Source organism: Balearica regulorum, chromosome 2 (genome assembly GCF_011004875.1).
Source record: "Balearica regulorum gibbericeps isolate bBalReg1 chromosome 2, bBalReg1.pri, whole genome shotgun sequence".
Taxonomy (NCBI): domain Eukaryota; kingdom Metazoa; phylum Chordata; class Aves; order Gruiformes; family Gruidae; genus Balearica; species Balearica regulorum.
Window position 1 is genome coordinate 51,699,481 of NC_046185.1, and position 12,779 is coordinate 51,712,259.

General features: G+C 39.2%; 1 protein-coding gene across 1 annotated transcript; it reads right to left on the bottom strand.

Annotated features, from left to right (window-relative positions):
- Nucleotides 1-993: 993 nt before the first annotated feature.
- RIOK3 (RIO kinase 3) lies at nt 994-12,466 on the bottom strand. The gene is made up of 13 exons (XM_075744251.1): nt 12,251-12,466; nt 11,069-11,190; nt 10,067-10,212; nt 9,836-9,940; nt 9,188-9,297; nt 8,342-8,485; nt 7,340-7,467; nt 6,130-6,315; nt 5,489-5,648; nt 4,451-4,531; nt 4,264-4,353; nt 3,783-3,890; nt 994-2,309 (listed from the first exon to the last, which is right to left on the bottom strand). The coding sequence occupies exons 1-13, from the start codon at nt 12,455-12,457 to the stop codon at nt 2,208-2,210; spliced, it is 1,689 nt and encodes a 562-aa protein (XP_075600366.1). The 5' UTR covers nt 12,458-12,466; the 3' UTR covers nt 994-2,207.
- Between the last annotated feature and the right edge of the window lie 313 nt (nt 12,467-12,779).

A 12,779-nucleotide genomic window follows, 5' to 3' on the forward strand; every position in this document is an offset into this window, starting at 1 on the left:
AATTAACAATGAAAAAAAAATCTGGATTTACTTTTAATATTTGCTTAACCCTAGAACCTCTTATTTCAAAGGAGTTCAGGAAAACACTTGTTTTACCAATTTCCTTGTTTTCAACTACTTGACAACATGCCCAGGTGTCTTAAAATCTCAAAGCAAATTCCCAAACCAGTTTTACTGCTGGAAGTGAAAAGATGTTTAGGCAATATAATCGGGGTCAGGAGCTTTAAATCAGAGGCTTGAGGACCATTCTTTCAGGTTTTTGACTCTGTGCTAGGTTTTAGAGAGAAATTAAAAATAACAGTAACAACTGAGGCTTCAGTCCAAGCACAATGATAGGAGTAGCTGCCTCCATTTCAAATGACAGCTCAAAAATCACCCTTCTCTCACTTCCCCTCATTTCTGCTCTCTCTTCCTCTCACTTCATGCAAATATCCTTAACAATCACCATCTTTCCTAGACAAGCACAGTGTAAGGTATTAGCAACTGCTTGGAGATATTTTTTTCCTCTAAGAAATGTTAACTGAAACTTGTAATAAGCCTAGAATAGGACTATCCTTTTTCTTTTTAAAAGCCTTCTCCTCTGAAGGGGATTTGGTTATATTAGACAACAGAAACTTTTAGTCTTCCTGAAGGGGTGAGGTAACTAGCACCTCCCTCTCAGTACCTAGTCTGCTCTTCCCCCAGTATCGTTATTTTGGGCAACTCTTTCACTGCACAATGAGGAGTAGACTTAAAGGAACTTAGGTCTTTTCAAGACTTACTTCAAAAGTATGGGGTAAATGTCTAATTTAGAAAAGGGAAGAGGATCAAAGTACTGGGATGAAACTGGCAAAAACATCAAGATCGTTTACTGCTTACGGAGCACCCACCAAAACAGTCATTTTTCTATTGTTACAAGGACCTAGGGTAGCCCTACCCTAACACTGCTTCAGTGCAGCACTGAGGATCAGTGAAGACCTGTACAATGCAAAGAACCATGCAAGAATACCACCACAAAATCTTAAGTTTTTACTTCACCACCAGTTTTCCAACCAAAAAAAGAAATTTTAAAAAAATCACTTTCACAGCACACTGTGAGAATGTCACATGTAGCAACACAATATTCTGCTTGATAAAGAGCAGCATCAGAAACAGCAATCAGTTAAAAAGAAGTTGATCAGAATTAATTTCTTAATTCCAAACCACCCCACTGCATCAGTTCATCTTTAAATGCATTGTTTTGGCCAGAAACATTGCTAGATTTTTAAAACTTGCTAAAATAGAGACTGACATTAAGAATAAAAGCATGAGAAAGACAAATTTGAGTATTCTTTTTGCGCTTCTAAGCAAAAAGCTTCATGATCAATATTTAGTTTTCGTAGTCTATGATCATCTTCAGACTGTTTGATGCTCTATTCAGAATTTCTGTTTAGGGACAGGATTATTATACAGGTGGGGGTTTTTTTGTTGCTTGCACTGAGTTCTTGGAACCACTTGTATATTAAGAGTGAAGCTAACCGAACTTACTCTTTGTTCCACAACATTGATGCAGCCCTCAGGATTTCCTGGCACATCACCAAAGAAGTCCTCTGCTAGTTGGATTCAAACCTGTTTCTCATGTAATACCCAGTTGCATTTACAGAGATAGTTAGAGCCATATTCCATGTACTTCAAATAAAAAGGTCCAGACTTTTGCACATATAAAGACATTGGTTTGTTAAATTAACATTTGCATATGATTGCAACACATAGTTTGACTTTTCATTTTGTCCTTGATGGAGATGGATGAAAGATTTTTTAGTTTTTCATGTAGCAAGGGGCAGGGGGGGAGAATAGGGACTCTCCTAGTGTGCTTTCCCACTAAATACTTTAGACCATCTAGATGATTATTTTAATTATTATTTTTTTTTTAACTAAAACATATAAGCTCTGAATCACGCAAAATATGACCACCTCAGCTACATTGGTCTAACGTAACCGGGCGATTGGTGAAGTTGTCAGACCATCCAAAGAGGTAGTGACAGTCTATTCTCACAGTGCCAGCCTGATGTGTAGGCTAAGTTAAAAAAAAACACCGAGGCATCACTGTATGCTCGCTGTGTTTTCCATTTTGGTTTTTCCAGTCAACCACTCTCTCTTGACATTGGTAGTTGACGTTTACCACTGCGCCAACATAGTTAGAAGCAGTAAATTTGTGTTTCATTTCATTAGCAGCTATACACTCAGTGCTATTCATCATATATAGGGGGGTCTCCATCGCTTGAAAACATTGACAGTTTCTTTCCGTGATTCTGCACATGATCTTCATTCATCTTCTCCAAAGCTTCAATCTAGAGAGCCAAAAATAAAGCCATGCTGAAATCATAAAACCACACCTGCACCAGAATGTTTCTAAACAGCATTAAAAGGCAGCTTTACATGTCTGATCAGATATATACAATATTCCTACTTCAATGATTCAGTCACATATATGGAAGCAACATAGTTTATAAGTACAGATTGAAATACCAGCTCTCAACAAGTTCCTAGAAGAGCAGCACTCCTTTATGCTAGGTAACTGAATGCATGAGTTGCAGGGAGGACTGGATGATTCTTAAGACTTCAGCTGTATTCCCCAAATACAGAAGTGTCCCTTTCTCCAACTCCAAACATCTCTACTCTAACTCAGCCACTCCGTCAACACTGGAGAAATTTTAAGTAATATTAAAATTACAAATCCACTGCAACCATCTTTAAGAGCGAAAGTTGAAGATGGTTACACTTCAATGTTTTGTGCAAAGTAACACAGTACAGTAGCTTATTTTGATCTTCAGATTGTTATGCTTGGATTACTTCCTCTTGTACTCCAGGGGAGATAATTTTAGTTACTGGTGACTAAAGTCAAAGGATAAGCTGCTCAAATTCACCTCTATGTAACAGCTATGTAAGTCTTTCCCATAAAACTTACAACAACAAAAAAAACCAACCCACCTCCCAGTGCTCACAACAGTCACTGACAGAATTGGTTTTCACTTGATTAACTGATACATAAGGATCTTGGAACAGTGACACTGTGTTCCCTGTATCTCTTCCTCACTTTGAGGACTACTCCAGGAGTTAACTAGTTTCAAGCTCCCACGTACCATGTGCTAGAGTAGCATAAACCGACACGGTCATTAGGAATCCAAGTAGAGTGGAATAGCCATGTTGCCCTTACTTTAGTTAGTAAATACGGAATGTTTGACAACTTATTTTTATACGTCTGCTATGAGGATGCACACCTTGAGGAGTTACAGCCAAAATTTGAAAATTAAAAGCCAAAAGGTGACCAAAGATTCCTAGTCCATATTTCTGTTAGCATGATTTTAGGTTTGAAAAATTGAAAATGCTAGCCTAAACTTTAAATTAAACTAAGTTAAAATCTGAAACACAAAAGATAAGCTGTAGAACAATTATTATTTTTTAACCCAGTTCTCCTTTCTCTGCACAACCTTTAACATATGTAAGGAAAGACAACAAAGCTAGCCTTTAAAGCAGCTCACTAAATTGTCCTCAACACTGAAAGAAGCAAGTTATATGCAACATGAAGCCTTTTATGGCTAGGAGCAGGAAAAGGACAGGGTGGAGAGAGGTCTGTCAATCTGAGTTTCTGAAAACATTTGTACTAGGTTGAAATAATCAAGTTTTGAAAGGAGAGATGCAGAATGATTGCTGAAATTATACTTCCACACACAAATCAACAAACTAAATGTGGAAAGTTAAGGCATTACAATAGCTACTATAGCTAACCAAATTAAAAGTATGAGACACAGAGAAAGCTATACCTCTGCTTGGAAGTCTACTTCATTGTCAGCTGTAATATTTAAACCTGAGACAGCATTGAAGAGTTCACGCTCATTAAGTGTTTCTGCCACACCTCCTTTCTGGAAGAACTAGTCAATATAAAAAGCACACGTTAAACACTTTACTACACAAAACAAAATATTCCTTTTCCTTCCCCAAGTTACAACTACAATATTTAGTCAAAATGACCTTTTTGCTTTTGTTGACCTACAGAAGAAAATATCTGGAAGAAGTTCTAAGTGCCAGTGGTACCATTTTACTCTTCCACACTTTTTTCCCTTTTGGAGAACACCACCATCAGTATGGACAATACAGTAAGAGTAATCTTACATATAGGTGGTGGTAATCATTTTTTACGGAGTTGCACTGGTTGATTTTTTGTTAGCTCTGAATTGATTTGATACTGTTTTATCTTGAAAAACATTCAGCATTACAGAGGATTGTCAGATGAAGAGGTCCTACCTGTGAAACATTCCTACAGTCTCTGAACAAAAACTCGAGTCCATGAGGATGGGTTGGCTCCACGGACTGACTGACATCAATAAGCCAGACCTGTAGTCACAGAGGTGGCAATTCACTTTGTATTCACTTTGTATTAACATTTCACATTAGATGAAACCTCTCCTTCCCATGTTAAGAATATGCTCACCTTCCCATCATGCCAAAGCATATTATATTCACTCAGATCAGCATGGACCAGGTTGCACTCCTTATACAACTGCTGCATCATCTGTAAGGAAACAAATTAATGAATGAAGTGTGCTATACTCCAAATAAATATAGTTTGCATTACTATAACAAAACAAAGCCTTTCCCCAATCACCCACCCAATTTATATAATTTTTTCCCAAGTATTCAATAAAGTTTCACCCAGGGAATGGCAATCAGTCTGGTAAACTCATGTCAGCTCTGCCAACTCTGTCCAAGTGCACCAGACTGATAAATACATTCTCTGAATACACCTGTCATTCTCACCCCTATCACACAGGAAAGAAGTCTCACCGGTTTAGATACTGAATCCTAACTAGTATGTATATTCACTTGAAACATTCTTGTGTTTTAAGTGAATTTTAGTCTAGTCTCAAGATTTGAGGCACAGACCATTCGCATTATCAAGCTGCAGAGTTGGTTGGTGGCTGTTTTTTTTTAACGTCTATAGGAAGCCAAAAGTGAGTGGACAGTTAGCAGGTACATGTTTAAACCAATTACAGCAGATAATAGGAAAGTAAAGTATCCACCATGAAATATTCTAATTTATTCTCTGATTTCTAGATTTGCAAAAAAAAAAAAAAAAAAAGGGGGGGGGGGGTAAGGACAGGGCTATCTACTGGAGAGTGCTTACACATTGTAAATTAAGTATTCAGTAAGCCCAGAAAGATTTCAGAGTACTTTCTAAACCACATACTGCTTCTATGAAAGGAGGACTAATTGCTCATAATTTCTCTGCTGCTAAATATCTCTTTGTCATCAAGTTCTAGCATGTTTTCTACTCAGATTAAGATTCGATTTATTTTTTTTTAGCGCATAATTTCTTATTTACTCTATGTCACACATTAAACAGCAGCAAAATAAGCCTTTGGACTCCGTATCTTGAAAGTGATGCAAGCATCCTGAAAAGTAAATAAATGCTGATTTGTCCTTTAAAGAAGACAACCCAGAATTGGAGGAGAAATCAGCATTGTCTTACATTAAGAATCTGATAGTAGGCCTTTTTCATATCTTCACTACTAAGTGTTACATCCTTTAGTTTAGGAGCTGGGACTTGATCCTGGCCAATGAAAGACATAACCAAGACGTGTTTCTTAAGCATAACCACTTGAGGACAAGGAATTCCTGCATTTTGCATTCTGTGGATCAGAAAATAGATACTGATTAAGAAAAGCAAAACAAAATATTCTAAACCCTACAGTTCTAGTCCCTGCCTCCCCACTTCAAATCTTAAGAGAGCTGTGAGAAACTTGATCCAGAGTCAAAAAGCATTTGAAATAGACCAAATTGAAAACTGAATATATATATTTCACAATATTTCACATAGGAAAATTCAGATCTTAAAGTCATAAATGGGTCTAAAAACACTCACTGAAAATTAATTACTTTAACAGGCTCTAGCTGTACATTTAATTGGCTTGTAAATACTGCTGCCAAATCACTGAAAATGGTGACAATTCATTAAACTGTAATAAACCAGAGACTTACTCAGTCTGTGCCAGGGTGTATATTGTGTAGCCTAAAAATTAAAGTTCTACCCAGACATAGTGTAACTTCCTTAAATAGAGAATTGGAAACTGACAGGTATTTGGCAACAACTAAACTTTTTTTTTTCTTTACCTTGTCAAGTTATGCATTTCTTTCTCAGCCCACATACGAATAATCTTTCGTGGATTCAATTTACTGAAGCGGTCTTTAAATCTGTAGTCATCCTTAATATATTTGTCACGGTTCTTGAATTCATTAAGAGTTGTTTTAAACACTTTGATGGCACATTCTGGAGGTATAACTTTATCTTCAGTTGCACTTCAGGTGGAAAAAGTCAAATATATAACAAAGTTAACTATTCACATCTTTACAAGCAAATGCATGGGTATGTTTTTTTATTTTTTAAACACTGCAAGATAGAGCGATTTTTAACATAAGAGGGGAAAAGGTCTGATTTGCTATCAAATTTGGAAGCCGCTTTAAGTTAAGTTTAGAAGAGTTCTATGACTAAGCTTACATATGAATGTTTGGGTTTTGGCATTTTGATTGCATGTTGCTTACCAAAAAGGTTCCATCTCCCAATTTCTTAGTATTTTACTTAAATGTCATAGCTAATAACAGCCCTGTTCATGGATGTACTTGCTTCAAGAAATTACAAGTGAAAAAAGTCTTGCATTAGAACAGTAACAGTAGTATCACAATGTTTTCTTAAGCACCACAAAGATATTGCCCATTGAATAATACTAAGCAAAAGAACACTCCTGATCATCATTCAAGCAACGGTCAATTAAAAAAAGCAAACAGAAACCAACACAAAACCAGCATCTTTTCTCCCCACCCCCAACTTACCTCTCTCTCGACATCTCTAAATAGGTTACCTGTATTTGGGTTTTATTACTTCTTTCTTAACTCACTTTAAACTAGTGGTCTTTCACTGCCTTATGATCACTGCTAACATACTACAATCCTTCCAGCATGGTAGGCTTTAAAACTGGACTCTTGCATGACTTGCAAAGTGAACAGCATCTCAACACTATTCTCACGGTAAACAAACAGCACCTCCACTGAGCTGCACAAGTGGAGCTGATAACACAGAAAGGTATAGTGGATTTGTCCCTGTTCAGTAAATGTTCTCCAAGGAGGAAAGTGGGAATTTTTTTTTACCTTTACAGTTGGTACCATCTGTTTTTTCAAATTTTATTATTATATGCATGTACATAAATACAAACTTTTAGTCTTGGGAATGAAAAAAGTGCAGGTTGTTTTAATATTTTTGTGGTTTCTGCTTTTTAAACTATCTCTAGTACTTAAAGCTACTGTCAGTAACAAACAATATACTTACTTTCCTCCATATGCATGAAAAACAACAGATTCTTTTCCTGTGCTGATGCAGCCTGTGATGGTCTCCAGCATCCCAGCATTGACCATCTTGTACAGAAGTAAACGTGTTTTAGGATCCACTGCTTTCTCCTACAGTCAAGAAATGAATACTCAGTTTATTAAAATAATTATTTGCTTTACAGTGAGTTCAGAGTATTTATACACTGCAAGTGTTCAACTAGGCGGAAAGAATAAAGTATTGAGAGCATTCTCTCAACTGAGAGAAAAAAGCCAACAAACCAAACAGATGAAACAGAGCCAAACTGCTCCAGCACTGTCATCTTTAGTCCTTAAGATTTAATACTCTCAGGTACCTCTCAGCTGTGTAGCATATACAGTATTTTACCAATTACACAAAGTACATACTGTGGGTCAAAAGTACTTTCTATAGTGTTTTCAAGAAGTCTTTACAAATCATGAATCAAAATATCCCAAATATGATATTCCTTTTATATCAGTAACAATAAAGTGAAACACCCAAATCTGAAGAAGTCCATAACAGGAATTAACAGAGGCCTTCCTATAAACTCACCCATAAAGCGTATCAACTGACTTCCTAAGTTATTATGTCAGAATTTATTTGGTCACCTCATCTTCCTGAAACTTGCTATGAAGACAAATATTTGGAGTCACATGATTTAGCTGCAGATGATTAGTCCTCTGGATGGTTTCTATAAATACTTTCTAGGCAGTTTATTTATTAGAACTGATTAAGAGACAAGTTTAGAAAGACAAAGAGAGAAAAATGGAAGCTGCTTGTTCTTATTTTGATACAGCTGTCACAACAATGCAGCTCAGATAAAGACTGTCTTTTTCTAGTAGGAGCTGGCTGATACCATCTCCTTCAGCAACGTTAACATAATATTGCTTAACTGTTTTACTAAATATCAAATGTTTCAAAGAATTACCAAAGCAGTGTTACACAAGATAAAAAGTATATAGAGAAAGTCTATTAAAAACATACAGCAGTGGAGTGCTCCTTCTTTTCATGGAGCCTTGCACTTCGACGTTCCTCAGAGTAGGCATGCTGCTTTAAGGCATTGAAGACTTGATTTGACAGCTTTAAGTCCATCCCAATTCCATCCCCAACTTGGAATTCAGGTGCAAACTACAAGCAGAAATAATAGAAGTTTAGGCATTGTTACTAGCAGACACCAGAAGATGGCACAAGCAGAAATTTCTCATTGTGATTTGCAAAAGACTGGGGTAGATTAAGATCTATGTGAAACCCATTTTGTGTAATGTTGTCACTATGTTAAAAACCAAATTGCTCTAAACTCAGAGCTCAAAGTTCTGCCCACATTGATATGAGATTACCTAATATCCTGTAAAAAGGGCACTTGCAGCATTTCCATATTTGCAGTTGTACCAGTTACATTAAAGAAAACAGAAGGTATGTGCTATGGATAAATAGACTGAAAAGCTGCAAGTCAAACAACTAACTGAAAATTAGTTACTTGACTCATCAGACAGAATTATTTTAGTTTTTTTAAATTAGGTTACACAATAGCTATGCTTTTCAAAAATAGCTTTGGTGTTTTATTTGTCTGTGTACCAAACTTGTGATAGTTTTGTTTTGCCAAAATAGTTCTGTGCAAATTCTTGAATCATGGTCATTAACAAACTATTATTAAACAAAAAAACCTGCACAACTCAAACTGCCCATTTGAATAACTAATCTAGACACCACATTGCTTTCATGTGATGAAAAAAAAAAAATCAGCACCATATACAATAGTACAGACGGACAAGCATTAGTTGGTTGAATTATAGCATTCCAGTTTTACACACAAAATAAGTTTTCACTTACATTTTCCATGCGAGCAGTGTTCTTTCTTCCACATACCACTTCATCATGTTTAGTAGTAATGTCTTTTCCTTTTCCTATGAAGCCCTTTCTCGGTGTAGTAGTAGGCTTATCTGCCAGCAGTGAGAAAAATAAATCTAACTTTACATTTAAACAAACATAACTAATGCTCATAAACATTCCACAATGCCCACAAAGGTAATGTAATTTTATTTATTAAAGAGAATACAATACTTCAATTGTATGATCTTAATGCAGTCTTCTCTTATCCTAAACATGACAGCTTCTTTTGCTACGTTATGACTGACGTCTGTGTCTCCTCTGGACATACCTTTGGCATGTTAAAGACAGGAATATTCAATATCACGTGCAGATGCCCCTAACCAAATGTAGATGACAGATACATATATCCCACAATACTTTCCATGTACAACAGTTACTTAACTAGATTCAGCCACTGAAGCCAATATACCGGCCAACAGAAGCCTGAAGTTACCCGCCCAACTTCCTGCATAACCTCTCACAATTAGGTGACCTGATTTTACATAAAACCAGTATGTATGCTTACATTACAAAAAACCCTAATTTAACTATGTCATATTCTTAGATCTATTCAGCAAAGAAATTGTATTGTTTAAAACTGCCACATACCTGCTCTATAAGGATCATGACGAGTATCCTGCCAATCAACCTCATCTTCTGAGCTGTCACTGTCATAGGGATGTACCTTCCGATAATTTTCAAAGGATATGGAGACTTGAGAAACAAAACAAATAAGGATGTGATTATCAGGGATTTGCTACTTCCTCACAGCTCTGTCAACTTAAGCACAGTGCCAAGAATATCTCCAAAGCAAAAACATATTTCTTCTGATGAGGGTACCTTTGCTGTCTCCATTGATCTTCTTCTCTTCACGCCGAAGCTGTGCATCATATTCCCTGTCAAATTCCATCTGCAGCATCTGAGCTAGCATCAAGTCACTAGAAGTGTCAATATTTTCTCCTGTAATAAACGGTCCTTCAGCAACACTATGTAAAATGAAAACAGAAATTTAAAAAATTAAACACAGTAATCTAAACAGAAGCACTGCTTTCTACCATTTCATCTCTCTGTACAAAAGATCTCATACAGAGCTGCATAGAAACTAATCTCAACTGTCCACCCCCACCTCCAAGCCAACACTAAGTATTAAGAGAGCATGACTTCATTTCTCTATGCCACTCCTTTATAATGCACACATCACTGAAATTTTACTTGTTTACCATTTTGTAAGAAGGATTAGGCTCTATTTTTAAGATGCTCTTCATGAAATTGAAAGAAGGCATACAGGTGTGTGTGTGTGTGTGTGTATACATTTATATATTTTATAAATAAATAAATAAAAACAAATTAAAAAAACCAAACAGTGTTGCTTTGCTCTGCTTCACAGAAAAGCCCACAGGCAAAATTTATATGAATTTAAAACTAGTAAGCTCTTGGCCTATGTTTAGAGCTTCTAAGTATTAGGAGGATACAGATGATACACTTGACAGTTCTCAAAGTAACATTGTACACTGTTAACAAGAGTCTCTAAAAGGGAAAGAAAAAACCCCACATTTCAGACAATGTTTCTCAAAACATAGCTTACAGACTGGCTTAAAGCACCCAAAGCAATGCAAAGAAAATATCAAGAAAGAAGGAAGGGTGACAGAGAAGAGAATCTAAGGAAGCATTTTAATTAGGGAAGCCATCTTCACTGAAAAAGACCTGAAGAAGCAGAGTTAGGAGACACTAGCTAAAGCATTTACTATATCGCCACACCTTAAGCCCATTGTAAGAAAATGCACAAGAGAGAGAAGATGGCTTCACAACTATGGAGATCACTAATCCAGGATTTAAACTTACGCAACCACTTCAGGAAAAGCAGCATTTTCTTCTTCCAGCTGCAGCTCTTTTGCCAGCTGTTCACTCATTACATCAGCAAGGGAACATGATATTGATGTTGTGTTAGGGGCTCCCCATGGACACTATAAATAAACATTTTATTCAAGTCAGCAAGAAATGCAGTGGCAACACAATAATCAGGATAATTAGCCATCACTGGCTCTAAAATAAGCTCATGTAATCTTATAAGAGCTTGTCTTCTACAGATCCTTAGGGAACTATGATAAACTAAACTACTGAAAATACCTCAAGGAGTAGTTTCATAAACTCAATAGGGAGAACTGTGATTGAAAGGACATTGATGGTCACTTACTAACCGGGGAGGGGGGGGGAAGAGTCAGTTTGTCAGCATCAGCAACGTCTGAAGACGGGGGAAAAGCCTTCCCAGAAAGCTTGCTTACAAGTGTACACAGTCGATGTAAAACTTCTCTTGGATTAACACTACATTAATGCCTTAGGCACAACTTCCTCCCCCATTTCTACAGCTCTGCAGAGACAGCCATCATAAACAATCCCTTCAAACACTCAGCAGCACACACACAACTTCGCTTGAGGAGGCGGGGGCTGGGGAACGATGAATCCAAGTTGTGACTCACTGCCTCGAAAACCAAACTCACTTAGATCCAATTTCCTGCTCACCAACAGAGCTTGGAGAGAAACGACTCACTTATCAGGGTCTAGCAGCAGCTCTCTCCACCAAGATAACTGCTAGTAGCAGCGAACCACGCCATACCCTGTCCAGCGCGGCTGCCTACGCAGGCAGCGGAGCCAAGCGCTCAGTTTGCCAAATAACTGTGACCCTTGTTTTGTTGGCACCACTTCGCAGCGTCCTTTCCATGGCCTCAGAGGGAGGCGGGCGGAAGAAGGGCAGCCGCGTACCGGCGTTACCTACGTGCCTGCCCCCCTGCTGTGAGCGAATATCGGCCGGAGGCGGTGCCCGTGCCCTGGCATGCCTTTGTCTTCATCCACCCCCAGGAGCCAGGCCAGCGGCGGCCGCACCTCTACGGCCCTGGAGGGTCGAGGTACCGCGGGCGGCCGTGAGGTGCCGGACACAGCCCGGACACAAGGCCTGGCAGCGCCCAGCCGCCGCCGTTAAGGCCCGCCGGGCCTGCGCCTGCGCCCGCGCCCCCGCCCCCCGCTCACCTTGCTCTGCCAGGCGGGGCCCGACCCGGCGTCGGGGGCGGCGGCGACTCCTACCGGGTCCATCTGCGCATGCAAGGGCGGGCGGGCGGCACGACAACGGCGACGGCGGCAGCGGGGGCTCTCCTCAAGGCAGCGACGCTCCGAATGCGAACCCTTCCGGGTTCTCCCCCATTCTCTCCTCTCGTCACCTGCCGTAAGGCTCCCCATTGGCCGGCGGCTCGGGGCCTCACCCGCCTTTCCGGTGATGTCACCGTGGCGGCAGTGGGGTTCCCCGCGGAGTCCGGAGCCGCTCGGGACCGGCCGCGAACTGGGGCAGCGGGGCGGCCGGCCGGCTGCACCGTGGGAGCTAATGGGTAGCGCTGGCTGCGAGGGTGATCGCAGCGGCCAGACCGCCGGGGAGCTGTGCTGACAGAAAACCACATACCGTAACATTGGATAAGTGACGTTTGCTTTTATCGAAGGAAGTAACCAAGAGAAGCGGGGGGGGGGACGGGGGACGACGACACCGACACCCCATAAGCGAACAGTT

Coding starts and splice junctions, on each gene's coding strand:
- RIOK3 (XM_075744251.1), bottom strand. CDS start 12,457: ATGGGGAGCCTTACGGCAGGTGACGAGAGGAGAGAATGGGGGAGAACC. Junction 4,354..4,450: donor TGCTTTGGCATGATGGGAAG/GTGAGCATATTC, acceptor CTGTGACTACAG/GTCTGGCTTATTGATGTCAG. Junction 3,891..4,263: donor ACTGTAGGAATGTTTCACAG/GTAGGACCTCTT, acceptor TATATTGACTAG/TTCTTCCAGAAAGGAGGTGT.